The 24,517-nt window shown below is 51.7% G+C and overlaps 3 protein-coding genes and 1 non-coding gene across 7 annotated transcripts; 3 read left to right on the forward strand and 1 right to left on the reverse strand.

The window, feature by feature from the left end:
* The first annotated feature begins 255 nt into the window (after positions 1–255).
* RPL10 (ribosomal protein L10) lies at positions 256–2,956 on the forward strand. 2 transcript variants are annotated; one of them, XM_025862762.2, is made up of 6 exons: positions 257–418; positions 1,322–1,380; positions 1,472–1,579; positions 1,770–1,908; positions 2,500–2,662; positions 2,747–2,956. In XM_025862762.2, the coding sequence occupies exons 1-6, from the start codon at positions 396–398 to the stop codon at positions 2,897–2,899; spliced, it is 645 nt and encodes a 214-aa protein (XP_025718547.1). In that variant the 5' UTR covers positions 257–395; the 3' UTR covers positions 2,900–2,956. The 2 variants fall into 2 exon arrangements, with proteins under 2 accessions (XP_025718548.1, XP_025718547.1); XM_025862763.2 differs by lacking the exon at positions 2,747–2,956 and having other exon boundaries at positions 256–418; positions 2,511–2,662.
* On the forward strand, positions 2,319–2,452 carry LOC112816434 (small nucleolar RNA SNORA70). The gene has a single exon (XR_003206173.1). It is a non-coding gene; the product is annotated as a small nucleolar RNA SNORA70 (small nucleolar RNA).
* Positions 2,957–3,970: 1,014 nt separating the features above from the next.
* DNASE1L1 (deoxyribonuclease 1 like 1) lies at positions 3,971–11,355 on the reverse strand. 2 transcript variants are annotated; one of them, XM_025862765.2, is made up of 8 exons: positions 11,197–11,355; positions 7,981–8,193; positions 7,545–7,633; positions 7,366–7,452; positions 5,826–5,926; positions 5,569–5,681; positions 5,234–5,482; positions 3,971–5,151 (listed from the first exon to the last, which is right to left on the reverse strand). In XM_025862765.2, exons 2-8 carry the CDS (start codon positions 8,110–8,112, stop codon positions 5,023–5,025), a joined length of 900 nt encoding a protein of 299 aa, XP_025718550.1. In that variant the 5' UTR covers positions 8,113–8,193; positions 11,197–11,355; the 3' UTR covers positions 3,971–5,022. The 2 variants fall into 2 exon arrangements, with proteins under 2 accessions (XP_025718550.1, XP_025718549.1); XM_025862764.2 differs by having other exon boundaries at positions 11,193–11,350.
* Positions 11,356–12,588: 1,233 nt separating this feature from the next.
* TAFAZZIN (tafazzin, phospholipid-lysophospholipid transacylase) lies at positions 12,589–24,339 on the forward strand. Of its 2 annotated transcripts, XM_025862766.2 has the most exons (10): positions 12,589–13,058; positions 13,227–13,355; positions 14,386–14,431; positions 14,678–14,763; positions 22,097–22,177; positions 22,260–22,301; positions 22,497–22,559; positions 22,755–22,807; positions 23,224–23,301; positions 23,454–24,339. In XM_025862766.2, the coding sequence occupies exons 1-10, from the start codon at positions 12,950–12,952 to the stop codon at positions 23,553–23,555; spliced, it is 789 nt and encodes a 262-aa protein (XP_025718551.1). In that variant the 5' UTR covers positions 12,589–12,949; the 3' UTR covers positions 23,556–24,339. The 2 variants fall into 2 exon arrangements, with proteins under 2 accessions (XP_025718551.1, XP_025718553.1); XM_025862768.2 differs by lacking the exon at positions 22,755–22,807.
* The last annotated feature ends 178 nt before the right edge of the window (positions 24,340–24,517 follow it).

Here is a 24,517-nt window from a genome sequence, read left to right on the forward strand (position 1 = left end):
AGCCGGAAACAGGCTTCGGGTGCCGATGTGGCGAGGCCGGATTGGCCAACTGGCCGCCCGTTTGTTAACACGCAGCTGTGCCCCTGTTCTGTGCGTGTGCGAAGGCCACGCCTGCACGCAGGCGCAGAACGCCGCTGCGTCTATGGTCCGGGAAGTGTGACAGAGCGTCCACCCGCCCTGGCCAGGACTCTATGGTACCTATGCACGAAGATAGTCCGCCTATATAAGGCACGCGCAGGCGTGGGAGCGCCTCTTTTCCTTCGGCGCGGTGAGTAGTAGACAGTGTAGATTTTTGAGGTGCCCTTGCTGATTCTCTGGCCTAGTTTGAGGCCTGTCCTCGTCTTCTGTCCGACTTTGTCTGTTTCGTTGCAGCCACTGAAGATCCTGGTGTCGCCATGGGCCGCCGCCCCGCCCGGTGGTGAGTGCCGAATCCGTGCGATTTGGTAGCTGTGAAAAAGGGAGAACTGTATTTCACTGTTAAAAACAACCCTGGGGGGGGGGGGGCTCTATTGCGGCTTTCCTGTACTGGAAGAGACTCCACTTTTTTCCCAATACCTTCCGGGTCGCTTGGGGTCTTCGTTTATACTATCCGTTTCTTTAAAAGTTCATGCCGCTCTTGATCGTTTCCTCTGTTTTGTTGGGGTGGCGGACTTACTCTCCTGAAGTACATATGTTCTGTCACTTTCGGACTGGAAGCGACGTCCGCCTTGTCCCCCCCCCCCCCCGTCTTGGAAATTCGTCACCTTTTTAGGCTCAGTACTCTTTCAGGGCCTTTGTGTGCTATCCCGGTCTTATTTCCGGGCGACATGCCCGTCCTTTCTCGGACGCCAAGGGCCGCCCAGAAAAACGGGCTCGGCCGCCTCGTGTGTCCTGCAGGGGGCGTTAGAATCTCTTCACACGTGGTCCGGAGGCGGATTTAATGCCACGTGCCCAAAAGTCGGTGGCTGGCATGAACTGAGTTACTAATAGTCAGCAAATTTGGAGTGCTTTGAAGAGAGAGGGTTTTTTTGTTTGTTTTTCCTGGAAAAGCCCCTTTGGACCGGTTGATCTTAATGCGAAGCATGCAACCATAATAAGGAATCAAATGAGATTTTTTACTTTTATGTTCTTACATGGGTGTTCTCTTAACTTTTGACCACCTTGTTTTGACCATGTCTTGCTTAGAGCCAACGTCCAGGGGTGGAGACAGCTGGAGATTGACACATTGTTGTCCTCTCCATTCTCAGCTCTCCTTTGGTCTCAATTTAAGGGATTCTTTAAAAGTGTTCATTGTTGGGTTCACTTGTGAACTGTAATCTTGGGCTTCCCCCTTTCTCCGCAGTTACCGGTATTGTAAGAACAAGCCGTATCCAAAGTCTCGCTTCTGCAGAGGTGTCCCTGGTAAGTAGTGGGAGAGCTCCCAAACTGGTTTTGCTGCACTGACTCATTTGCCACCCCCCCGCCACACACACACTTACCAAGTTCTTTTCAGATGCCAAGATCCGCATCTTTGACCTGGGGCGGAAGAAGGCAAAAGTGGATGAGTTCCCACTGTGTGGCCACATGGTGTCAGATGAATATGAGCAGCTCTCCTCTGAAGGTGAGGCAGGATTCCTTGTTAATCATTCCATCCCTTTTGACTGCCCTGGTTTTATCAGTTAATCGTATCCAGTGGTGAGCTTTTGTCAGTATAGTCAATACAAATGTACTGTGAGAGCTAGGGAGGGTTACAGTAAATGCTTCTGTGCTATCTTGTCTCACTCTGCTGCCTACCCCCGTTGCCAACCTAGCCCTGGAGGCTGCCCGTATTTGTGCCAACAAGTACATGGTGAAAAGCTGTGGCAAAGATGGTTTTCACATCCGAGTGCGGCTCCATCCCTTCCATGTCATCCGTATCAACAAGATGTTGTCCTGTGCTGGAGCTGACAGGTGAGCTGGGTCCTGGGTCTCTGCCTTTTCAGGTGTTTTCCCATACCTTGAGGTCCTTGTTTGGCTTGATTTTTTTTCATCAGGGCAAAGAAATGGGCCTCACAGACAGAGTTCAGCCACCTGTAATAAAGCCAGGTGAAAGGCTACCGGATGGATTTTAATGGACCATTTTCCCCTCATACCACTGCACAGAGTGGACTTGCAGAAACAAACACAAAAGGCATTGTGACTAAGATCTAGTCTCTCGATGACAGGTGAAAGGAGGTGCTTCTGAGGGAGTAGCTTTAATTCTGATGACAGCCATCTGCCAGCAAGCAGGTAGCTGAAGCAGTCACAGTTTGGAGGGCCTTCAGATGAGCCCAATGATACCCTGTAGGGACTGGCTAGTCTGTTTTTGAGTTTTATGTTCTCTGCAGCCAATTAAGCCGACTGTGCTCTTTGTCCATGGGGGCCCAGTGTGCCATGGCTGCAAACAGTAGCCTCCTTGGTAGTGTATGCAGCCTGTTGATTGTATGGGTTGCCCTAAGGGACCTTGGAGACAGCCCTTTCCAGTGGATATTGAGGTCTGACCTCATGCTATCTCCAATCTAGGTTGCAGACAGGTATGCGGGGTGCCTTTGGAAAGCCCCAGGGCACAGTAGCCAGGGTCCACATTGGCCAAGTCATCATGTCCATCCGTACCAAGCTGCAGAACAAGGAACATGTGATTGAGGCCCTACGCAGGGCCAAGTTCAAGTTCCCTGGCCGCCAGAAGGTGAGTTGTGCTGAAACCACCGTCCTGCCTGTGCTTGCCCCAGTGTCCAGGCTTCTTGACGCCATTCTCTTCATCTCTCCCTAGATCCACATCTCCAAGAAGTGGGGCTTTACTAAGTTTAATGCGGATGAATTTGAAGACATGGTGGCTGAAAAGCGGCTTATCCCAGATGGCTGTGGGGTCAAATACATCCCTAATCGTGGCCCCTTGGACAAATGGAGGGCTCTGCACTCATGAGAATCTCGGCACTGCCCCCTCCCTCTTCATGGCCACCAATAAAACCTACTTCCTGTCTGTGTGTGCATCTGGATTCATGGAGGGTTGGGGCTCTTGGGAAACTTGAGTCACGGTCCTTTATTTTGAGAAGAAGGCTGACAAGTTGGCCAGGACCAGCATCTTCTCAGTTGTCTAGTTAGGACATTGACTTGGACGTGCCTAGATTAGCTGTCCGTTCAAAATATCCCTTTGCAAGTCCAGTCTGTGATGAGTCCATAGGCATTGAGTGCTCCTTTAGTACAGTGCCCTGCCCCCACGATTAAAAAGGGCTTGTGGGGGCGTCTGGGTGGCTCAGATGGTTGAGCATCTGCCTGCGGCTCAGGTCATGGTCCCAGGGTCCTGGGATCGAGTGCCGCGTCAGGCTCCCTGCTTGGGAGCCTGCTTCTCCCTCTGCCCCCCCCCCTCATGAAATAAAATCTTTAAAAAAAAGGGGGGGGGGCTTGTGGCCTAAGGCTGACTTGTGGGTGCTATAGAAGCTCTCCCTGAGGATCCCAGGCCAGTAACGTAACTGGAAATGGGGAGAAGTGAAAACTAGGCATGGTTCAGCCATGTTTCGACCAGCCTTGTAGGAGATGGGCCCTCTGGTTAGCCAGCCCTTGAATAGTTTCTTGTGTTAGAGTTGTAAGGCAGCTTTGACCCACATCCCTTCTGGGGCCTCCCCTCCACATCCTTGGCCACTTTGGCCAGCATCCAACCTAACAAGCTCCCCCCACCTGAAATGGCCCATAGGCAAGACGACCTTCCGGCAAGTAGTGCGCAGCTCCCCTTGGTCTGGGAGAATTGTGTGTGTTGTCTGGTACAGTTGTGTACCAGGGTTCCAAAAGGAGCATCAGTGTCATGGGGCAGCAAAAACAAGCCCCCGAGAATCCCTTCTAGGCCTGATGGCCTGTGGTTCTCCAGCCAGAAGCTGGTCCTAAAGAGATCTGGTTCCAGAGTGGGCCACAGTGGTGGCGGAGTGCCTCTGCTGGCTCCCCAGGCTGAGCTGGGTTGCATCAAATCCACTGGCCTTTTGTAATCATTACTTAACAGACATTTCTAAGGTTGAAAGTTACTTTTATTTTTGACCTTGAGATGATTCCAAGCCATAAATTGTGTGTGTAAATGGCCCTGATAATCCTGCTAGCAGGTTTTACTGAGCTCTGTCTCTGGGAAATGAAGCTGGGGAAGGGAGTGTTCTATACCAACATCCTAAATAGGCTCATAGGTAACATTTTGCTAAGCGTCCTGTAGTCCCTTTACCTGCACGAGCACGTACTCATACAGCTGCTGTTAGTTAACAGAAGTGGTGCATCTCTCTTCTGTATGTGCCTGTAGCCTTGGTACCCAGCCGGAGCCACGCCTCGTACACGTGCCCCCAGTGTGGACTGACCATACCCTGGGTGGGGTGAGGTTGGGCTGCACCATGCTTGTGAACATGGGCTTGACAGCAGGCAGCAGGGCTGTTTGAAGCTATTTTCATTTATGGGATGACAACAAGCTTAAACATTTTCTGTTCGCTACTTACTGTGTGTGTGTAAACTGCTTATCAATCCTTGTGTCTGCTAGAATCTTAATATTGATTCATACGGATCCTGCGTGCAATAAAAATGGCCCTCGGGCACATCTGCTACATGTACGTAATACCCCTCAATTTAGCTTTTGTTCTCAGCGTGTAAGTTTCCTTTTTGTCCTATAATAAAACCTTTGGTCTGCTGTGATTCCCTTTTCTGAGCCCTGCAGTTGAGCCAAAATCACCTGAGCCCCCTTTTCTCCCCCAGCCCTGGAGCCTGCTCTATCCCCACTCTTGACACTAGCTGGGGGCAGAGTGGCATGGGTCTAGCCTCAGGGCCCCTGCCTCCCTCTACATTCTAATGCCAGGCAGGGGCCCAACCAAAGAACACAAGCCAAACCAAAGAAAAGGCAGATGGAAAAGGGTTGCAGTCCAGTGGGGTAGAGCTATCATCAGATGCAGGAGGGCTGCAGTTGAAGCCTCTCAGGAGTCTCTCCGGCTCCAGAGCAGTCGGGGAGCACACCGGAGAGAGCAGGGTTTGAGTCCTGAAAGCAGCACAGTCCTCACATCTGTGGGCAGCAGGCTCGGGGCTGGTTCAGGCCACCAGGCCCGGCGGGGGGAGCAGGAGTAGCAGCAACAGAACAGCCAGGCCAAGAGGCTGGACCCTGGGTGCCGCCTGGTTCAGCTCCGCTTCCACAGGGTAGTGGTCGCTGATGTTGAGGGCCTGGGGGTAGGCGGCAGGACAGAGCATCAGTGCCGGGGCTCAGGGACTTCCCTGGGAACCCGTCCCGGCCGCCCCGCCTCACCTCCTCCTCGGTGAGTTGGAAGCTCCTCGGGAAATTGAAGGCAGCCGCGGAGCGTAGCAGGCTCTGGCAGCGATCCCCATGCAGCACTATGCGGTCATAAGCGCAGTGGGTGCTGGCCCGCACTGTGGTGTCCTCATCGTCGTCAATTGCCCAGTGGAAGCCCGCCTGAGTCCGCAGCACCAGCTCACCCAGGCGCTTTTTGGTCAGGGAGGCACAGTCAGCATTGAAGTCCCCGAGCAGGATCATGTCCTGGAGGTGGGGGGGGGGGCAGCAGTTAGACCTGGCCACCCAACCCTCCTGTCCCCAGCCCTCCTGTGCCATCTGCCCAGCCCTACCCTGCTCTTCCAGCGCTGGGAGACATCCAGAAACACGTCGTACAGGGCATTCAGCTCTTCCTCTACGGCCTTCGGAGTGGTGTGCAGCGGGACCAGCACCAGGCTGCGAAGGACTGCAAGCCCCAGGAATGGAGGACTCCCACCCACTCCCAGGCACTCCCCACCCAGCCTCTTTCCAGCAACCAAGCCCTCGGCACAGCCAGCCAGACCCTCCTTCCGGCTCCCACATAGCAGGGCCACCCTTCTTCCCTTCCTACCCTTGCTGGGAAAAGTGAACTGGGCCACAAAGGGCTCCCGGGCAAATAGATCATCCTTGTCCTCGTACACGTAGGAATCCAGGACCTGTGTCTTGTGTGACCTGGGAAACCAAGGGATGAGAAGCAGTGGCCCCACATCACTGATCTGGTTTGCAAGTGCCTACATCAGAGCTGGCACTCAGCGAGGGGCCCTCCACTACCAGCCCAATTTCATGTGACCGCAGCCTCTTAGCTGCTTTTCTAGAACTTGTTTTTTATTGAGATATAATTCACATTCCATGGAATTCACCCGTTTAAAACGCACAATTCAATGGTATGGAGCAGCCCCAGAGAGGGGCTGCTCGAGAAACTGTAGGACCCGGAGTCATCAAATCTGCCAGGATAGGGAAACCCAGGGTCAGGGGCCCCGAGGCTCTGGCGGGGGGGGGGGGGCGCGCAGATTAGACCCACAGAAGAATTAGGACATTCACAGGGTTGTGAAACCATCGCCACATTCAGTTTTGGAAACTTGTTATGGCCCGAAAAAGAAACCTTGTACCCATGAGCAGTGGCTCCCCAATTTCCTCCTCTGCCGCTGGCAGCCACTGATCTGTTTTCTGTCTCTAGATTTGCCTGTTCTGGACACTTTGTGTGAAGGGAATCAAAGCAATATGTAGTCTTTTGTGTCTGGCTCCTTTCCCTTAGCACACAGGTTTTCAAGGTCCATCCACGCCGCAGCACGGCTCAAGCTTCTTCATTCCTACTTGTGGCCGGGTAACATTCCAGTGTATAAAGAGCCCACCTTTTGTTTATGCAGTCAGCAGCTGATGGACACTTGGACTGCTGTTTCCAATCTGGGGCTGTCATGAGCATTTCCATGTGGATGTGTTTCTGTACCCCCCACCTTGTTATTTTGGAGTGAATTCTAGACATATGATTTCATCTGTATGAATAGGTCTCCTGGGGCGCCTGGGTGGCTCAGTTGGTTAGGCGACTGCCTTCGGCTCAGGTCATGATCCTGGAGTCCCGGGATCGAGTCCCGCGTCGGGCTCCCGGCTCAGCGGGAAGTCTGCTCTTCCCTCTGACCCTCCCCCATCTCATGCTCTCTATCTCATTCTCTCTCTCAAATAAATGAATAAAATCTTTAAAAAAAATAAAAAATAAATAGGTCTCCTTACCTGACCACCCCCCTTGCCCTCTCCATCCTGACCCCCGAGGGCTCCCCTGCCCTAGGCTATCCCAAGAACTTAGGGCTATCTCTGGAAACTGGGTTGGCCCAAGGTCCACAACGAGCCCCCACAGTGGCTTCCACAGGTGAGAGGCAAAGGAGCCCCACATCTGTGCGCGCAGAACGAAGGCCTCCTGCTATAGGGACACATGGGCATCAAAGCTGGTTAGGGTAGAGGAGAGTAAGATCCCCGAATAAAACCACTGAGGAGAAAAAGTGCAATGAGAAGGTGAGGGCCACCCCAGGAGGAAGGACCCTGTAGCTGTCGGGACTGCAGAGGCATCTCGCACCAGGCCAAGTGCCAAGCCCAGCCTGGCCACCATCTGTGCTTACCGGTAGACGTACACGTACTTCTCCATGTATGTGCTGCGCCCCAGAGAGGGGCTGCTCAAGAAACTGTAGGACCCGGAGTCATCAAATCTGCCAGGATAGGGAAACCGAGGGTTAGGGGCTCCGAGGCTCCGGCGGGCGGGGGGGGGGGGCCCAGATTAGACCCACAGAACCCTCCTCACCGATTGAGTTCTCGAAGCAGGAGGGACATAGCACTGCCAGAAGCGTCCACCACCTCCTGCAGCACCATGATGTCGCAGCGAGCCAGGATCTGCAGGACAGCAGAAGGGCTGGCCCCACTCAGTGCCAGTGACCCCAGGAGGAAGGTGGGGTCCCTGGGGAACTAGCACTGATGTGGCCAAGAGTGATACGGCTCTCTGGCTGAGGCCCACAGAGAGCACTGGGACCAGCGAGGACTTGGGAGAAGACCGAGTGCCACCCCAACCACACTGCATCCATGTTACAGAGGAGACTGAGGCCAATGACAGGGAAGGAATGTGCTCCACATCTCCACACCCACGCCTCTTGATGTCCCCTCTTCTCTGGGAAATGCCCCTGGCCAGGCAGGGCAGGGGGATTTGGGTCATGGGTACAGCTTTCCTTCAGTGATGAACCTACCCGAACGAAGGTGTCCATCACATGCTCTCTGGCTGCCTTGGAAAGCGTCAGCCGCTGGGCATTGAAGGCACAGATGCGAAAGGCCTCAGCCCCACCAGGCAGGAGAAGAAGGAGCACGGCTGGGCAGTGCATGGCTGTGTGGGGGCTGCTGGGACCCTCTGGAGGAATCCAGGCCGTCCTGGGGTGCGGTCCCAGCTAGGCTCAGTTCTGCTTCTGAAAGGACATGGCAGCGTGGGACAGAGGAAGTGATGCTCATCCTGCTGCCCAGCACCAGCCTCCCAGAATGGCCAGCATCGCAGATTTCCTGCCTTTCTCCCCGTGGACAACTTCCAACATCAGCACATAGGGCTAGACTTCATTCTTTTTTCCTCTGAATGATTTTAAGTGGGGCGCCTGGGTGGCACAGTCGGTTGGACGTCTGACTCTTGATTTTGTCTCAGGTCACGATCCCGGAGTCCCGGGATCAAGCCCCCACATCAGCGGGGGGGGGGGGGGGCCCCTGCTCAGGGGGGGGTCTGCTTCTCCCCCTCCCCCTGCCCCCCCCCCCTTGTTCATGCTCTGTCTCTCTCTCTCTCAAATAAATAAATAAAATCTTTTAAAAAAAGATTTTATTGGGGCGCTTGGGTGGCTCAGTCGGTTAAGCGTCTGCCTTCGGCTCAGGTCATGGTCTCAGGGTCCTGGGATCGAGCCCCACATCAGGCTCCCTGCTCGGCGGGAAGCCTGCTTCTCCCTCTCCCACTCCCCCTGCTTGTGTTCCCTCTCTCGCTGTGTCTCTCTCTGTCAAATAAATAAAATCTTTTAAAGAGATAAATAAATAAAAAATAAATAAATAAATAAAGATTTTATTTTTAAGTAATCTCTACATCCAACCTGGGGCTTGAACACACAACCCTGAGCTCGAGAGTCTCGTGCTCCACTGACTGAGCCAGCCAAGTGCCCCTTCACTTCATTCTTTTTAATTGTGGTAAAATACACATAGCATAGAATTTACCATCTTAACCATTTTTTTTAAACCATCTTAACCATTTTTAAGTATACAGCTCAGTGGCATTAAGCACATTCACACTGTTGTGCAACCATCACCACCATCCATCACCAGAATTTTTCCACCTTCTCAAACTGAAACTCTGTCCCCATTAACACTCGTTCCCTATCCCCCTCCCCCCAGCCCCTGGCACCCGCCCACTGTCCTACTTTCTGTCTCTATGAATCTGACTACTCTCGGCACCTCATAGGAGAGAAATCATACAGTATCTGTCTATTCGTGACTGGCTGATTTCACTCAGCATAATGTCCTCAAACTTTATCTATGTTGTGGCATATGTCAGAATTTTTGTCGTTTTTAAGGCCAAATAGTATTCAACTAACTGTGTGGATAAACCACACAGATTTCAACTGTATGGATAAAATATTTGACTGTACGGATAAACCCGGGTTTACTTTTTTACATTCCCACCAACAGGTCACAAGAGTTCGACCGCACAGCTAATTCCAACTTTTCACCACCATTAGCAATAGGAGGATCACCTTCAACATCTCTCTCTGCTTGTGAGATGCTATCTTTAAGACAAACGCATTTTGCCCCCTTTCTCTTGGTTTATCTTTGTTTCAGATGCACCCAAACTTTGTCCTGTCATTTGGGTTCAGCCCCTTGCTTGCTCCCTATCTGTGTCATTTTCATTTAAGCAATGTAAGTCCCTCTACTTCAGTCTGCCTGCTTTTCTCTGTTACCTTTGTAACCAAACTCAAGGGGTTCACCACTTGAGGTGCACCAAATTGAACACAACCCAAGGAAGTATTGAAAACAAAGAGGTTTTTAGTTCTTGTTATAAGTAAGGAGACAGGGAGATGACTCTCAAAGCACTGTCTCCCCATGAGGTTACTAATGGGAAGCTTTTATCCAGTGTATTAGGGGGTCAGGGCAGGGAGCTTACACAGGCAGTTTGGGTTCAATTGTGCATGCCTAGCATGTCAACATAATAGTGCATACAACATATGTTCCAAAAAGGGTGGACAAGGGGCGCCTGGGTGGCTCAGTCGCTTAAGCGGCTGCCTTCGGCTCAGGTCAGGATCCCAGAGTCCTGGGATCGAGCCCCACGTTGGGCTCCCTGCTCAGTGGAGAGCCTGCTTCTCCCTCTCCCTCTGCCTGCCTCTCTGGCTACTTGTGCTCTCTCTCTCTCTCTCTCTCTGTCAAATAAATAAATAAAATGTTTAAAAACAAATTTAAAAAAAATTTTAAAAAAGGGTGGAAAACTCTGCCTATAGGAGAAGATTTTAGTATTATAATGAGCTAAAGGCAGTTACTTTAGGACAACGGGGGGGGGGGTTCCATGCTCAGTGCCAATCCAGCTCAAACTGGCTCACATAAGCGGCTATCAGGCAAGACACACCTAGCAAGGGCCTATCAGGTGAAACACCTAGTTAGTTGGGTGTCTCCTTGGCTGGAACTGTTGGTTCTGCAAAATAAGCCATATTCCTTCTCTGCTTTTGTCCCTTCCTCCCTCCCTTCTACTGACAGCTCTCAGCCCTCTTATTTTTTTTAAGATTTTATTTATTTGGAGGGGGGAGAGAGGAAGAGAGAGAGAGAGAGAGAGAGAATCCGGAGCGGACTCCACAGTGAGCACAGAACCCCACATGGAGCTCCATTTCACAAGCCTGAGATCACCACCTGAGCCGAAACCGAGTAGGACGCTTACCCGACGGAGCCACCCAGGCGCCCCTTTCCGCCCTCTTAAGCCCTCTTATTTGAGTAATTTCCCACTGCATCCCAGGTAACATTTTGTCACCTCCCTCTCTGCCTTCCTCTGTCTTTCTTGCCCTCTCTTCTCTGTTTTCCCCTCTTTGTCACCTAGTCTCTGCATCTCTTTCATACTCCTGGCTGGGCTGAATGCCTGTCTCTCCCTGGCCACCTGCTCCGTCACTCAGGCTGGCTTGGGTGCCCTGCCCCGGTTACTATTCTAGGATGTATGTGGACACTTGAGCAGCCCAGGGCTGTGAAGGGAAGGCTTGGAGGCTCTGGCGTCAGGGGCCCGCACAAGGGCCAAGGTCAAGAAGAACCGCAGTTTCTGGCCTCAGCCCAAAGCCTAGCCCAGGCTCCCAAGCCCAAGCCTTGGCCCCAGGGGTTCCCTTCCCCTCTCACCCCTGTCCTCAGGCCGGGGTCGGGGGGGGGGTGGGTAACTTTCTCCCTCCCTCTGCTCAGAGGGCTCCCATACCTACTCAGACCCTCAGACCAGCTCGTATCCACGCCTGCCGCAGCTGTAAGCGGACCGCAACACCTCTACGGAATCGCAGCAGCCGTCTGGGCAGGAACCGTAGGCGAGAAAAGAGGAAGAGGCTGTCTTCCCGACCCACCCGTCCGGCCAGGCCGGTCGCCCCACCCTTCCTGGCGCTGGGGCTCTGCCCCGCAGGGCCGAGCGCTGGACTCCACCTTCTCTGATCCACGTGGAAGCAGGCGCCGGCGGAGGCCTGGAGCTGGGGGCAGATGACAGACCTGTGAGTCACAGAGAGTAATCGAGCCTCCGCATTCCCATAATGAGTAGTTGCCTGTGCCAAGGGTGCGCGGGGAGGAGGAGCCGGCGCGCAAATGCAAACCCGGAGCTGTGCTCTCCCAGGCCCAGCCCTCAGTCCCCGACACGGGCTGCCTCCAGGCAGCATCTGGTACGGAAGACACAAGAGCCCGAGCTTGTGCCCGTCGTAGGGGAGCCCTGCGGCGAGCCTGGGGGCTCCCCCGAGGACAAGAGCCTCCTCTCCATGTCCTCAGGCCGGTTGCCAGTGTGGCTGCACACTCCTACGCCCTCTGGAGACCCCAAGTGAGCCAGCCTTTCTTATTTTTGAAGCACAGTTGTATCGATTGAAAAAAAAAAATGTTTCTAGGGTCGCCTGGCTGGCTCAGTCAGTAGGGAATGCGACCCTTGAATTCAGGGTTCTGAGTTCAAGCCCCACGTTGGGCGTAGCGATTACTTAAATAAAAAAGAAGAAGGAGGAGGAGGAGAAGGATAAGAAGAAGAAAAATAAAACAGTAGACTGCTTAGCGGATACAAGGCTTTCTTCTGGGGTGATAAACATGTTTTGGAAATAGAGGTGGTGGTTGAGAACACTGGAAATGTACTAAATAACGGAAAATACTATATTATACATAGTATCTTTATTATTTGGCATATGTTGCTACATATATATCACATATTGCATGTTACATATATAGAAACATATTGTACATATCTGTAATATTGTAACTGTAAAACTGCAGATAACTATGTAAAAATTACATAATGTAACATATCACAGGTTATATACATAAAATATGGTATAGAATATAAAATGCCACAAAATATTACAAAGCGGTTAATTCCGTTATATGAATTTTGCCTCAGTAAAAAACAAAGGGAAAAAGAACTAAATAAAAGTGCCCCGTCGGCTCCAACCTTTAGTGGTGTCGGGTAATTGCGCTGCATAGCCCAAGTTACCTATAGAGACCTTTCTGGGGACGAACTAAGGAGACACAAGGGAAGCGCAGGCGCCAGCGGCCGGGAACCTGCTTCTGCGCTGGAGCGGGGCGGGGCCACACGGCCCAAGGGCCCGCCCCCGCTGCCGTCAAGCGGCCTGAGAGCATTTTGCGACAGGCCGCTGGGAGCCGGCGGCCGTCGCTGGCTCGGTTTCCGGCGGGGGCCCGGGGCCCCTGGCTGCCACCGCCGGCCCCTCTCGCTTCTCGCTGCGACCCCCGATTCCTGACCTCGGTGGCGCCTCCTCTGTGGCGAGAGAGCGGGGGCCGGCCCGGCTCTGGCCTGACCTGCGAGGTGACCTTGGTCGAGTCCCCTGTCGCGCGGAGCCCGTCTGTGGCGCGGGCCTGCCAGGGACCCGGTTCTCCAGCGGTTGAGGACACAAACCTAGAGCGGCCCCACAGGCTGCCCCGTGGCAGGGGAAGCGCCGGGCTGCCTGGGGGGAGCGGGGGAGCCCGGTGTGGGCGGGGGAGATGCCCCTGCGTGTGAAATGGCCGTTCCCCGCCGTGCCGCCGTTCACCTGGACTCTGGCCAGCAGCGTCGTCATGGGCCTCGTGGGCACCTACAGCTGCTTCTGGACCAGTGAGTGGGCCCGAAGCCGAGGCAGAGTCGGCCACGGCTCTCCACGCCCAGCCAGAGTTGGGATTTGGGGTTGTGGGCGTGGGTAGGGGCTAGTTTGGCTGGGGGGAGCCCTGGGACCCAGGGAGAATGAGGCCAAGACCTCTCCCCACAGTCCGTCTCTCCCCCCAGAGTACATGAACCACCTCACCGTCCACAACAAGGAGGTGCTGTACGAACTCATCGAGAACCGAGGCCCAGCCACGCCCCTCATCACTGTCTCCAATCACCAGTCCTGCATGGATGACCCTCATCTCTGGGGTACCGGGCACCAGGGTTCTGGGCACAGGGAGGCATGGAGAGAACCCGGGAGGGGGCCAGACAGAAGCAGAACAAACTGACTTCTCACTGGGCTCTCTCTACAAATCCCTGGCATTCCTGTTTCTGGGGTGTCCTGCCCCAAGGATTAAAATAGGATTTGTGGCCCCTTCAGTATTCTCTCAGAAAATAACTTGGCAAGGGCCTCAGAAATTTGGAGGGACCGAGGGAGTGAGGAAACGGCTGCAGGGCAAAGTCTGATTGGTGGCTGCTTTACTTTGATGCATCAGGCCTGTGGAACCCTCCATTCTCTAAACTGTTGAAGGTCCCACAGAGTATTGAAACAGATCCGAGAACCATAGGGTATCTTGTCAAGGAAGGTCTGGGCTAGAGGCTGGGAGACGTGTGTCCTGGTTCCAGGTTTGCCCCAGGCTGAGTTTGTACCCTTTAACCGGCCTCATTTGGGAGCCCACTTCACCTAGAAGTTCCTGCTCTGCTGACCTCACAGGGAGTTGCTTGGCTCCAGTAACCCAGATGGCGGGGTAGAGGGGTGCCCAGGGCTTTTATTGATGAATTCAGGAGGTTAGACTGTTGTAGAGCTCATGGGAAGCCAGTTGGTCAAATCGGAGCCTTTCAGAGCCCACCCTGGCCACTGGGCAGAGAAGGGCCTGTAGAGTGCCACAGGCAGATACCAGGAGGCCAGGAAGGAGCTTTTAGAACCATTCAGTAACCTGGACTAAGGTGGGGGCGGTAACAATGGAGGGAGAGGTGTAGAAGAATAGGCAGTGGCAAAAGATATCAGGGTGGTAGGCAGGCCAGATGTGAGGACTAATAAGATATGGGTGGGAATGGGAGAGAGGGAGAAGCCAGGGACAACATGGGGTCCAGCCCAAGGGACTGGAAGATGCTACTTTCAGCCATAGGGAAATGGTAGTGCTGCTGCCCCCGCTCCTCATTCCCTGAAACTGAGTGACAGAAAAAGATGCTCCCTAGGGACCAGGCAAGCTGGGGCATGAAGCCTTTCCTTCTCTAGGGATCCTGAAACTCCGCCACATCTGGAACCTGAAGTTGATGCGTTGGTGAGGAGGAATGGGCCCCTCGCAGTAGGCCTGGCAGGCCTCACCCGTCTGTGCCCAGATTTGCCCTCCTCCTGCTCTGCCCAGGAGGCGGCGTCCAGCAGTACAGGCAGGGCATGGGGTGGGGTTCCACAGGCCCTCCTGTGCCTCCTTTCCACATTGCCGACAATGTCAGGCATCATGTTGCGGGGAGGGCAGGGAATTAGGGTGCAGGGGAGGCAGGGATGACTGCATCTGTCCCTACTTCAGGACCCCTGCGGCTGCAGACATCTGCTTCACCAAAGAGCTGCACTCCCGCTTTTTCAGCTTGGGCAAGTGTGTGCCTGTGTGCCGAGGTGAGCTGATCCTCCAAGAAGGGGCTCGTGGGTGAGTGAACCTGGGGAGGCACTTCGGCCTTCTCTGGTTTTCTTCAGAGCGGCGACTGGTGGCTAGTGCTTCTGGCTGAGCAGTACTGGGAGTGGAGGGACCAGGTGGGACATGGAGCCTGGGCGCAAGGGGAGCCAGGGGCCACTGCCCCACTGGTGTGTGTCCCAGTTGCGTGGCATGGCTGCAGAGGTGGCACTGGTGGCTGGGGGAGTGAGGGCCTCGTGGAGAGCACTCAGTTCCTGGGACTGCCTGAAGGCTGTGTGAACCTGGGACTGTAGCATTAGAAGTCAAGGAGGCATTGTCCACAGCTAAGAGACTCACTGATGGCAGTGTGGCATCATTGTTCTGTGGTGGTGGTGGCGGCATGTGCTGGAAGCTGCAGAGTTTGGGAAAACAGGCTTGTGGGGTGAGGGTGTGACACTGGGTGACTACTCAGCACTTAGCAGGGTGTCGAACTCATGACCCCGAGATCAAGAGTCACATGTTCCTCCGACTGAGCCACCCTCCGTGTCAACTTCTTGTCTTGTTCTTCTTTTTGATCTGCATCTAAGTTTTACTGTACAGTTAAAAACAGAAAACAAGGGACACCTGGGTGGCTCAGTTAGTTAGGCGTCTGCCTTTGGCTCAGGTCATGATCCCGGGGTCCTGGGGTCTAGTCCTGCATCGGGTTCCTTGCTCGGTGGGGAGTCTGCTTCTTCCTCTGCCTGCCGCTCCCCCTGCTTGTGTTCCCTCTCTGACAAATAAATAAAATCTTTAAACAAACAAACAAACAGAAAACAAAATCTTTGTTTGTTTAAAGACTTTTTTATTTTTTATTTTTATTTTTATTTTTAAGATTTTATTTATTTATTAGAGAGAGAGAATGAGAGATAGAGAGCAGGAGAGGGAAGAGGGTCAGAGGGAGAAGCAGACTTCCTGCTGAGCAGGGAGCCCGATGCAGGACTCGATCCCGGGACTCCAGGATCATGACCTGAGCCGAAGGCAGTCGCTCAACCGACTGAGCCACCCAGGCGCCCCAAAGACTTTTTTAAAAGATTTTATTTATTTATTTGACAGAGAGAGACACAGCGAGAGAGGGAGCACAAGCAGGGGGAGTGGGAGAGGGAGAAGCAGGCTTCCCATCGAGCAGGGAGCCCGATGCGGGGCTCGATCCCAGGACCCTGAGACCATGACCCGAGCCGAAAGCAGACGCTTAACGACTGAGCCACCCAGGTGCCCCAGAAAACAAAATCTTAATTCTAAGCACCTTCAGTGAGAGAAAGTGGGCAGGGAAAAGCTATTTATCAACATAAATGACGTGCAGCAAAGATCTAACAACGTGTTAAAGGAAGTATCTGACATACTTGGCTTCTGTGTTCCAAAATATTCCTTTTCCCCCCCAAGTGTAGGCCTTACGATATGACATGAAGTATCAAAGTGATCTTGTACAGGCTATACGAGTAGAAATAGCATTTGCAAAAGCTAAATATTCATGTGTTGTTCCAAAATCATGGTAGTAATATTTTTTCCCTTTTTTTTTAAGATTTTATTTATTTATTTGACAGAGACACAGCGAGAGAGGGAACATAAGCAGGGGGAGTGGGAGAGGGAGAAGCAGGCTTCCCGCTGAGCAGGGAGCCCCATGTGGAACTCGATCCCAGGGCCCTGGGATCGTGACCTGAGCCGAAGGCAGACACTTAACAACTGAGCCACCCAGATACCCCTTATTTATTTATTTATTTTTAAAGATTTTATTTATTTATTTGAGAGAATGAGAGAGAGAGCACATGGGAGGGGGGAGAGTCAGAGGAAGAAGCAGACTCCCCGCTGAGCAGGAAGCCCGATGCGGGACTCTATGCTGGGACTCCAGGATCATGACCTGAGCCGAAGGCAGTTGCTTAACCAGCTGAGCCACCAGGCGCCCCTGTCTATTGATTGATTGATTGATTGATTGATTGTAGGTTCCATGCCCAATGTGGGGCTTGAACTCAAAACCTGAGATCAAGAGTTGCATGCTCTACTGACTGAGCCAGCCAGGCGCCCCTAAGATATCATCCTTTTTAATAGCTGAGTAATTTTCTGTGTGTGCGTGTGTGTATACACCACATCTTCATTCATTCACCTATCGATGGACACATGGCTTGGTTCCGTATCTTGGCTGTTGTAAAGCTGCAATAAACAGAGGGGCTGCATATATCTTTTTTTTTTTTTAAAGAATTTATTTGAGAGAGAGAACAAGCAGGGGCGTGGGCAGAGGGAGAAGGAGGAGCAGACTCCCCACTGAGCATGGAGCCTGATGTGGGGCTTGATCCCAGGACCCCAAGGTTATGACCTGAGCTGAAGGCAGATGCTGAACTAACTGAGCCACCCAGATACCCCTGCATATATCTTTTTGAATTAGTGTTTTTGTTTTCTGTGGGTAAATACCCAGTAATGGAATTACTGGATCGTATGCCATTTTTATTTTTAATTTTTTGAGCAACCTCCATACTATTTTCCACATTGGCTACACCAGTTTACATTCCCACCAACAGTGTACAAGCATTCCTTTTTCTCCACATCCTTGCTAACATTTGTTATTTCCTGTCTTTTTTTTTTTTTTAAGATTTTATTTATTTATTTGACAGAGAGAGACACAGCGAGAGAGGGAACACAAGCAGGGGGAGTGGGAGAGGGAGAAGCAGGCTTCCTGCCGAACAGGGAGCCCGATGTGGGGCTCGATCCCAGGACCCTGAGACCATGACCTGAGCTGCAGGCAGTCGCTCAACCAACTGAGCCACCCAGGCGCCCCTTCCTGTCTTTTTGATACTAGCCATTCTGAGAGGTGTGAGGTGATATCTCATGGTGGTTTTGATTTGCATTTCCCTGATGATGAGTGATGTTGAGCACCTTTTCTTTCATGTGTCTATTAGCCATCTATATGTCTTCTTTGGAGAAAGTCTGTTTAGGCTTTTTAATTGGATTATTTGGGCTTTTGGTGTTGAGTTGTTTAAGTTCTTTATATAGTTCGGATATTTGGATATTAACCCTTGATTGGAAATATTTGCAAATATCTTCTCCTGTTCAGTAGGTTGCCTGTTTGTTTTGTTGATGTTTTCCTTTGCTGTGCTGTGTAAAAAGCTTTTTATTTTGTTGAGTCCCAATACTTATTTTTGCTTTTGTTGCCTTTGCCTGAGGAGACATATCTAGAAAAATGTTGCTAAGGCCAATGTCAAAGAGATTACTGCCTATGTTTTCTTCTAGAAGTTTTATGGTTTCAGGCCTCACATTTAGGTCTTTCATCCATTTTGAGTTTATTTTTGTGATGGTGATAGAAAGTGGTCCAGTTTCATTCTTTTGCATGTGGCTCTCCAGGTTTCCCAGCACTGTTCGTTGAAGAGACTGTTTTTTCCCCATTGTATATTCTTACCTCCTTTGTTGGAGATTAATTGATCATAGAAGTGTGGATTGATTTCTGGGTTCTCTATTCTGTTCCATTGATCCGTGTGTCTTTTTGTGCCAGTACCATACAGCTCCGATTACTACAGGTTTGCAGCATCTCTTGAAATTTGGGATTGTGATACCTCCAGCTTTGTTCTTCTTTTTCAAGATTACTTTGGCTGTTTGGTGTCTTTTGTGATTTCATACAAATTTTAGGATTATTTGCTCTAGTTCTGTGAAAAATGCTGTTGGTACTTTGATAGGGATTGCACTGAATGTGTAGATTGCTTTGGGTCATGTGCATGTTTTAACAATATTAATTCTTCCAGTCCATGAGCATGGAATATCTCTCCATTTGTTTGTGTTGTCATCAATTTATTTCATAAGTGTTTTATAGTTTTCAGAGTGCAGGTCTTTCACCTCCTTGGTTAAGTTTATTCCTAGGTGTTTTGTTCTTTTTGGTGCAATTGTAAACGGAAATTGTTTTCTTAATTTCTCTTTTTGCTATTTTGTTATTAGTGTATAGAAATGCAACAGATTCTATATGTTAATTTTTTACTTTATTTTTCTTAAAGATTTTATTTATTTGACAGAGAGAGACACAGCGAGAGAGGGAACACAAGCAGGGGGAGGGGCAGAGGGAGAAGCAGGCTTCCTGCTGAGCAGGGAGCCCGATGCAGGCTTGATCCCAGGACCCTGGGATCATGACCTGAGCCCAAGGCAGACGCTTATTGACTGAGCCACCCAGGCGCCCCTATATGTTAATTTTTTAAAAGATTTTATTTATTTATTTGAGAGAGAAGGAGAGAGAGCACAAGAAAGTGGTGAGCAGAGCCAGGGGTCTGCGAGGGTGCATACTGTAGATGTCCGTGGCTCAGTGGATGAGGCTAGAGGGGAGGGGCAGAGGGAGAGGGAGAAGCAGACTTCTCACTGAGCAGGGAGCCTGATGTGGGGCTCGATCCCAGGACCCTGAGCTGAAGGCAGATGCTTAACCAACTGAGCCACTCAGGCACCCCATCTGTCTGTTAATTTTGTATCCTGCAATTTTATTGAATTCATTTATTACTTCTAATAGCTTTTTGGTGGAGTCTTCAGAGTTTTCCATGCATAGTATCATGTCATCTGCAAATAGAGACAGCTTAACTCCTGCCTCACCAACATGGATGCCTCTTATTTCTTTTTCTTTTCCTTTTTTTTAAGATTTTATTTATTTATTTGAAAGAGAGAGGGAAAGCACAGAGGGAGAGTGAGAGGGAGTAGCAGACTCCCTGCTGAGCAGAGAGCCTGAAGTGGGGCTTTATCCCAGGACCCTGAGATTATGACCTGAGCCGAAGGCAGATGCTTAACGAACTGAGCCACCCAGGCCCCCCTCTTATTTCTTTTTCTTGTCTGATTGCTGTGGCTAGGATTTCCAGTACGATGTTGAATAAAAATGGCAAGAGTGGACATCCTCATCTTGTTCCTAATCTTAGAGGAAAATCTCTCAGTTTTTCACCTTTGAGCATTATGTTAGCTGTGGTTTGTCACCTATGGCCTTTATTATGTTGAGTTATGTTCTCTCTAAACCCATTTTGTTGGGAGTTTTTATCATGAACAGATGTTGAATTTTGTCAAATGCTTTTTCTGCATCTATTGAGATGATTGTATGATTGTTAGCCTTCATTTTGTTAATGGGGTCTATAGCATTGATTGATTTGTAGATATTGAACCATCCTTGCATCCCTTGAATAAATCCCACTCAGTTGTGGTGAATGATCCTTTTAATGTGTTGTTGAATTCAGTTTGGTAATATTTTGTTGAGGGTTTTTACGTCTGTGTTCATTGGCCTTGTAGTTCTCTTTTTTGTAATGTCTTTGACTGGTTTGTGTATCAGGGTAATGATGGCCTCATAGAATATATTTGGAAGCTTTCCTTCCTCTTCTATTTTTTGGAATAGTTTGAGAAGAATAAGTATTAACTCTTCTTTAAATGTTTGACAGAATTCACCTGTGAATCCATCTGGTCCTGGACTTTTGTTTGTTGGGAGTTTTTTGATTACCAATTCAAATAATCATTTACTAGTAGTCAGCCTCTTCAGCTTTTCTATTTCTTCCTGATTCTGTTTTGAACATGTATCTATTTCTTTTAGGTTGTCCAATTTGTTGTTGCATACTTTTTCATGGTACTCTTTTATAATCCTTTGTGTATCTGTGGTATCAGTTTTTTCCTCCTCTTTCATTTCTGAGTTTATTTGGGTCCTCTCTTTTTCTTGATGAGTTTAGCTATAGGTTTATCAATTTTGTTTATCTTTTCAAAGAACCAGCTCTTGGTTTCATGTATTTCCACTCTGATCTAATTATTATTTCCTTCTTTCTACTAACTTCGGGCTTTGTTCTTTTTCTAGTTCTTTTAGGTGTGAGGTTAGATTGTTTATTTGAGATTTTTCATGTTTCTTGAGGTAGGCCTGTATCACTATAAATTTCCTTCTTAGAACTGCTTTTGCTGTGTCCCAAAGAATTAGGAGCATTGTAGTTCAGTATTAATTTTGATTTCAAGCTGGATGGCTCAGTTGCACCAGCAGGGTTTAGTAGAGCTGGAGACAACTCCTCTGAAGCCCCCCTCCTACCAGGTAATGCTATCCCAGGTAGGGAAGCCCCTGCTCTCATGATAACCTAAGACACTGTGGTGACTGACTGCTCCTTAACTCCAGCCCCTGAGGGAGCTGCTGGGCCAGGTCCCCATTGGGTTGGCTTGGGTTGAGACTCCTGGATGCCTCACTGGTACCTTCTAAACACTCGGCCTTGCAGAGAACAGGTTAGAAGTCCGTTTCTTGGTGCACTGACCTGAGATAGTCCCAATGTCTGTCTCCTCCTCTTTATGATAGGTCTCTCCCTACTTGATAAGTCTGTCTGTCACTGTCCACTCTATGGACAAGGTTGAGGAGATTCTTACTGCATGTAGTCACAGATTGTCTCCACAGGACTCCCAGTTGAAAGCCAGCACATAGCACTAGGCATCTGTATCTGTGTTGTTGCTAACTGCCAGGCCACCTGGGTCCAGTGTCATGGCCTCTATGTATCCCCAAGGTGAGTGTTGTTAGCCTTGGGGGCAGTTCATCCCCCCTTTCTTCGGCCTAGCAAGTTTGAGTTTTTCCCAACTCTCAGTGACACCGTGTATTGTATCAAATGTTCTTCCTTTCCCAAGAGGCTTCGATAATGAGAGTCTAGTTTCAGGGGGAGCCCCGTGAGGGGCGAAGGGGTCAGCAGGAGGGAGGGATGGTGGAGGCTGAGGGCTCAGGCAGGGCTGGGAGACCTGTGAGGAATGGCTGTGAGGACTGGCCTAGCTGAGACCTCAGGAAAGGGCTGCTGTCCAGGATCTGGGGCCCAGGTGAGGGCTGGAAATCATGAATAGATTTGGTTTGCTCCAGCAGTGCCCTCTGGGCCAGGGGCAGCAGATGGCAGGCTCGCCCCAGGGGTGGTGCATCTGCATCCCAAGGAGAAAGAAGGGTCCAAGAGCTGAAGAGGAAGGGAGGGCAAGGAAAGTGGTGAGCAGAGCCAGGGGTCTGCGAGGGTGCATACCGCAGGTGTCCGTGGCTCAGCAGGTGAGGCTGTGGTGGGACTGACAGGCAGAAGGTGGGGTTGGAGGCTGGTGGAGGAATTGCCAGTTCAGAATTTTAGTTCGAGACAGTTGGAGACAATGATGCTGCCTTGCACATGACGGGTGCTTGGAGGTTTAGAGGTTATTATTGGACAAAGGATGTCAAGGGCTACAGTACAGCCAGAGCCCCCAGAGACAGTGATTGGAGGGTGTCCATGTGTCCGGTGCAGTGGGGACGAGGGAGTCCTTGAGCTGTTGCTTCATTCCCAGGGCAAGCAGGGAGCCCTGGGAGAACAGGAACTGATGGTGCAGGCCTTTTCTCGGCAGGAGATGGCGTCTACCAGAAGGGAATGGACTTCATTTTGGAAAAGCTCAACCACGGGGACTGGGTGCACATCTTTCCAGAAGGTCAGTGGAGTTGGCAGGGTTGCACACCACCCCCACCCCCACCCCAGCTCCCAAGCCTCACCTCTGTCCTCTCTCTCGACAGGGAAAGTGAACATGAGCTCTGAATTCCTACGCTTTAAGTGGGGTAGGCACTGCTGCCTGGCTGGCTGGGATGGGTGTGCCGGTGGTAGCAGGAAGGAGGCGGGTGCCGACCAAGGGCTTGCCTTGCGGAGCTGGACCGGGGCAGTTGGTTTTAATTGGAAGCGGGCAGGGCTTGCTTTGCTATAGGCTGGCACTGGAGCTCTGCTCGTGCCAACGTTTCTGCCTCTCCCTGGGGCAGGAATCGGACGCCTCATTGCCGAGTGTCATCTCAACCCCGTCATCCTGCCATTGTGGCATGTCGGTGAGCATCCTTCTTGGGCCAAGTCTGCAGCCTGGGGATGGGGGCGGGGGGGGGGGCTTCCCTAGGTTTGGGAGGGTTTCCAGTGGGTGGCAGGGAGAGGGCACCTGGGGTGGTGGGGGCTGGGGCTTCATCTTTTCCCAGGCTGCCCTGCTCCACCCCATGCCTGCGTCCTGGCCTCTGTCCATTGTGCTGCAGGAATGAATGATGTCCTTCCTAACAGCCCGCCTTACTTCCCCCGCTTTGGACAGGTGGGTAGGAGCTGCTGACCCTGCTCTGTCTTGTCTGCCATCTGCCTCATGTCTCCCACTCAGCACTAGTGAGGCCAGACTCAGGAGGAGCTGAGCTTGAAGCTGCAACAGGGGGACTGAGTGGAACAGAGGGAGGGACTTCCTGGCACCAAGGCCGGTAGAAGGAGAGCGAAAGAAATCAGGCTGGGTGGGGGTGAGCTGTGGGGTTTGAGCAGAACAGAACATCTAGAGCGTGGACTGTAGGACCTGAATGTCACTGAGCCTGACCACCTCGTTTTAAAGAGGGAGCGTGGCCATGAGGGAGCACGCAGCAAATTAGGGGCAGGACTTGGCTTCTGGCTCTCTGGGCTGGTTGGACCACGGCTGTGGGCACTCTCCCTGTTTCTGTTGCCCGATGGTGGCTGGTCTCCCTACAGAAAATCACCGTGCTGATCGGGAAGCCCTTCAGTGCTCTGCCTGTGCTCGAACGGCTCCAGGCGGAGAACAAGTCAGCTGTGAGTTGTCTTTTCTCCTCCGCGCCACCCTTTTCCCCCCTTCCCTGGGCTACCCTGTAGCTGCCTCAGCCTTTCCTGGCACCCTCAGCCTCCCAGGGCCCCTGGGCCAAGTTCCCCAAGGGCTGCAGGCCAGCCCCAGTCCTTCCCCTCAGGTGGAGATGCGCAAAGCTCTGACTGACTTCATTCAGGAAGAATTCCAGTGCCTGAAGATCCAGGCGGAGCAGCTCCACGACCACCTGCAGCCCAGGAGATAGGCATCACCCCACTCGGATCCTGCCCTCGCTTCCTCTTCCTCTTGGAAGGCGGCGGCTGGCCCCCAGGCCCGGGAAAGAGGCAGCTCCAACCCAAGCCCCAGGCACCTGCTCTCAGTGTTGCCCTTGGGTTCTTGCCCGGCACAGCTGACCTAAAGGATGGACTGATGTTTTGAGGTCACATACAGTGTTTTAGACAGACTCGTGCATAACCCCTGATGGGTACCCTGCCCTAGTTGGTGAGCGTTCCCTCCGCTCTGAGCTTCTTCAGTTGAAGGAAGGGTTTCAGCTGCTCCTCCCACTTGGCCACGAAAGGAAGAAGAAATTTTGGCAGGGGCCTCCTTCTTTCTTGCCTTCAGGTGTTCTCTTCCAGGGCTGGCATCAGGACGGAGGGTACTTGAAGGGGGGCAGGTGGCCAGGCCAGAACTTTGGGTAGGGGTCTGTGAGGCCCTTGGCCTGGCATTCACCCATCTGCTCTGACCTGGGAGCTGCTCACCACCTCCTCAGGGATGGCCATCAGCCACCTCTTCCTTCTGCCCACACTTCCCACAGGCCTGGGGTCCTCAGGCAGGGCGCAACCCTGGGCTGCAAGCAGAAGAGCAGCCTTTTGCCAGAAGTGGAGCCCAGCTGAACGGAGCCTGCAGCAAGGGCCTGAGACCCTGTCACTTGCCCACGGGCCGGGGCTCACCAACTGCTCTGTCTTTTCCACCTCCCTGGCATCACTTGAGTCCCATGGGGCCTGGGTTTTCATGTTTTGTAACCAATAAAGCATCTGTGTTGTGTTTTACCTCTGGCTTCCTCATAGGGGTAGGGATGGGAGGTGGCTGCTGGACAGGAAGGCTGGACCCTTAGAGCAACAAGGGCCCTTGAGCAGATGGGCGTCAAGCTGTCACTTAAAACTTCAGTCATTATCGGGGCGCCTGGATGGCTTAGTTGGTTAAGTGTCCAACTCTTTTTTTTTTTTT

This window comes from Callorhinus ursinus, unplaced genomic scaffold, assembly GCF_003265705.2.
Source record: "Callorhinus ursinus isolate GAN/ISIS: 27379988/994484 unplaced genomic scaffold, GSC_fseal_2.0 scaffold112, whole genome shotgun sequence".
Classification (NCBI taxonomy): domain Eukaryota; kingdom Metazoa; phylum Chordata; class Mammalia; order Carnivora; family Otariidae; genus Callorhinus; species Callorhinus ursinus.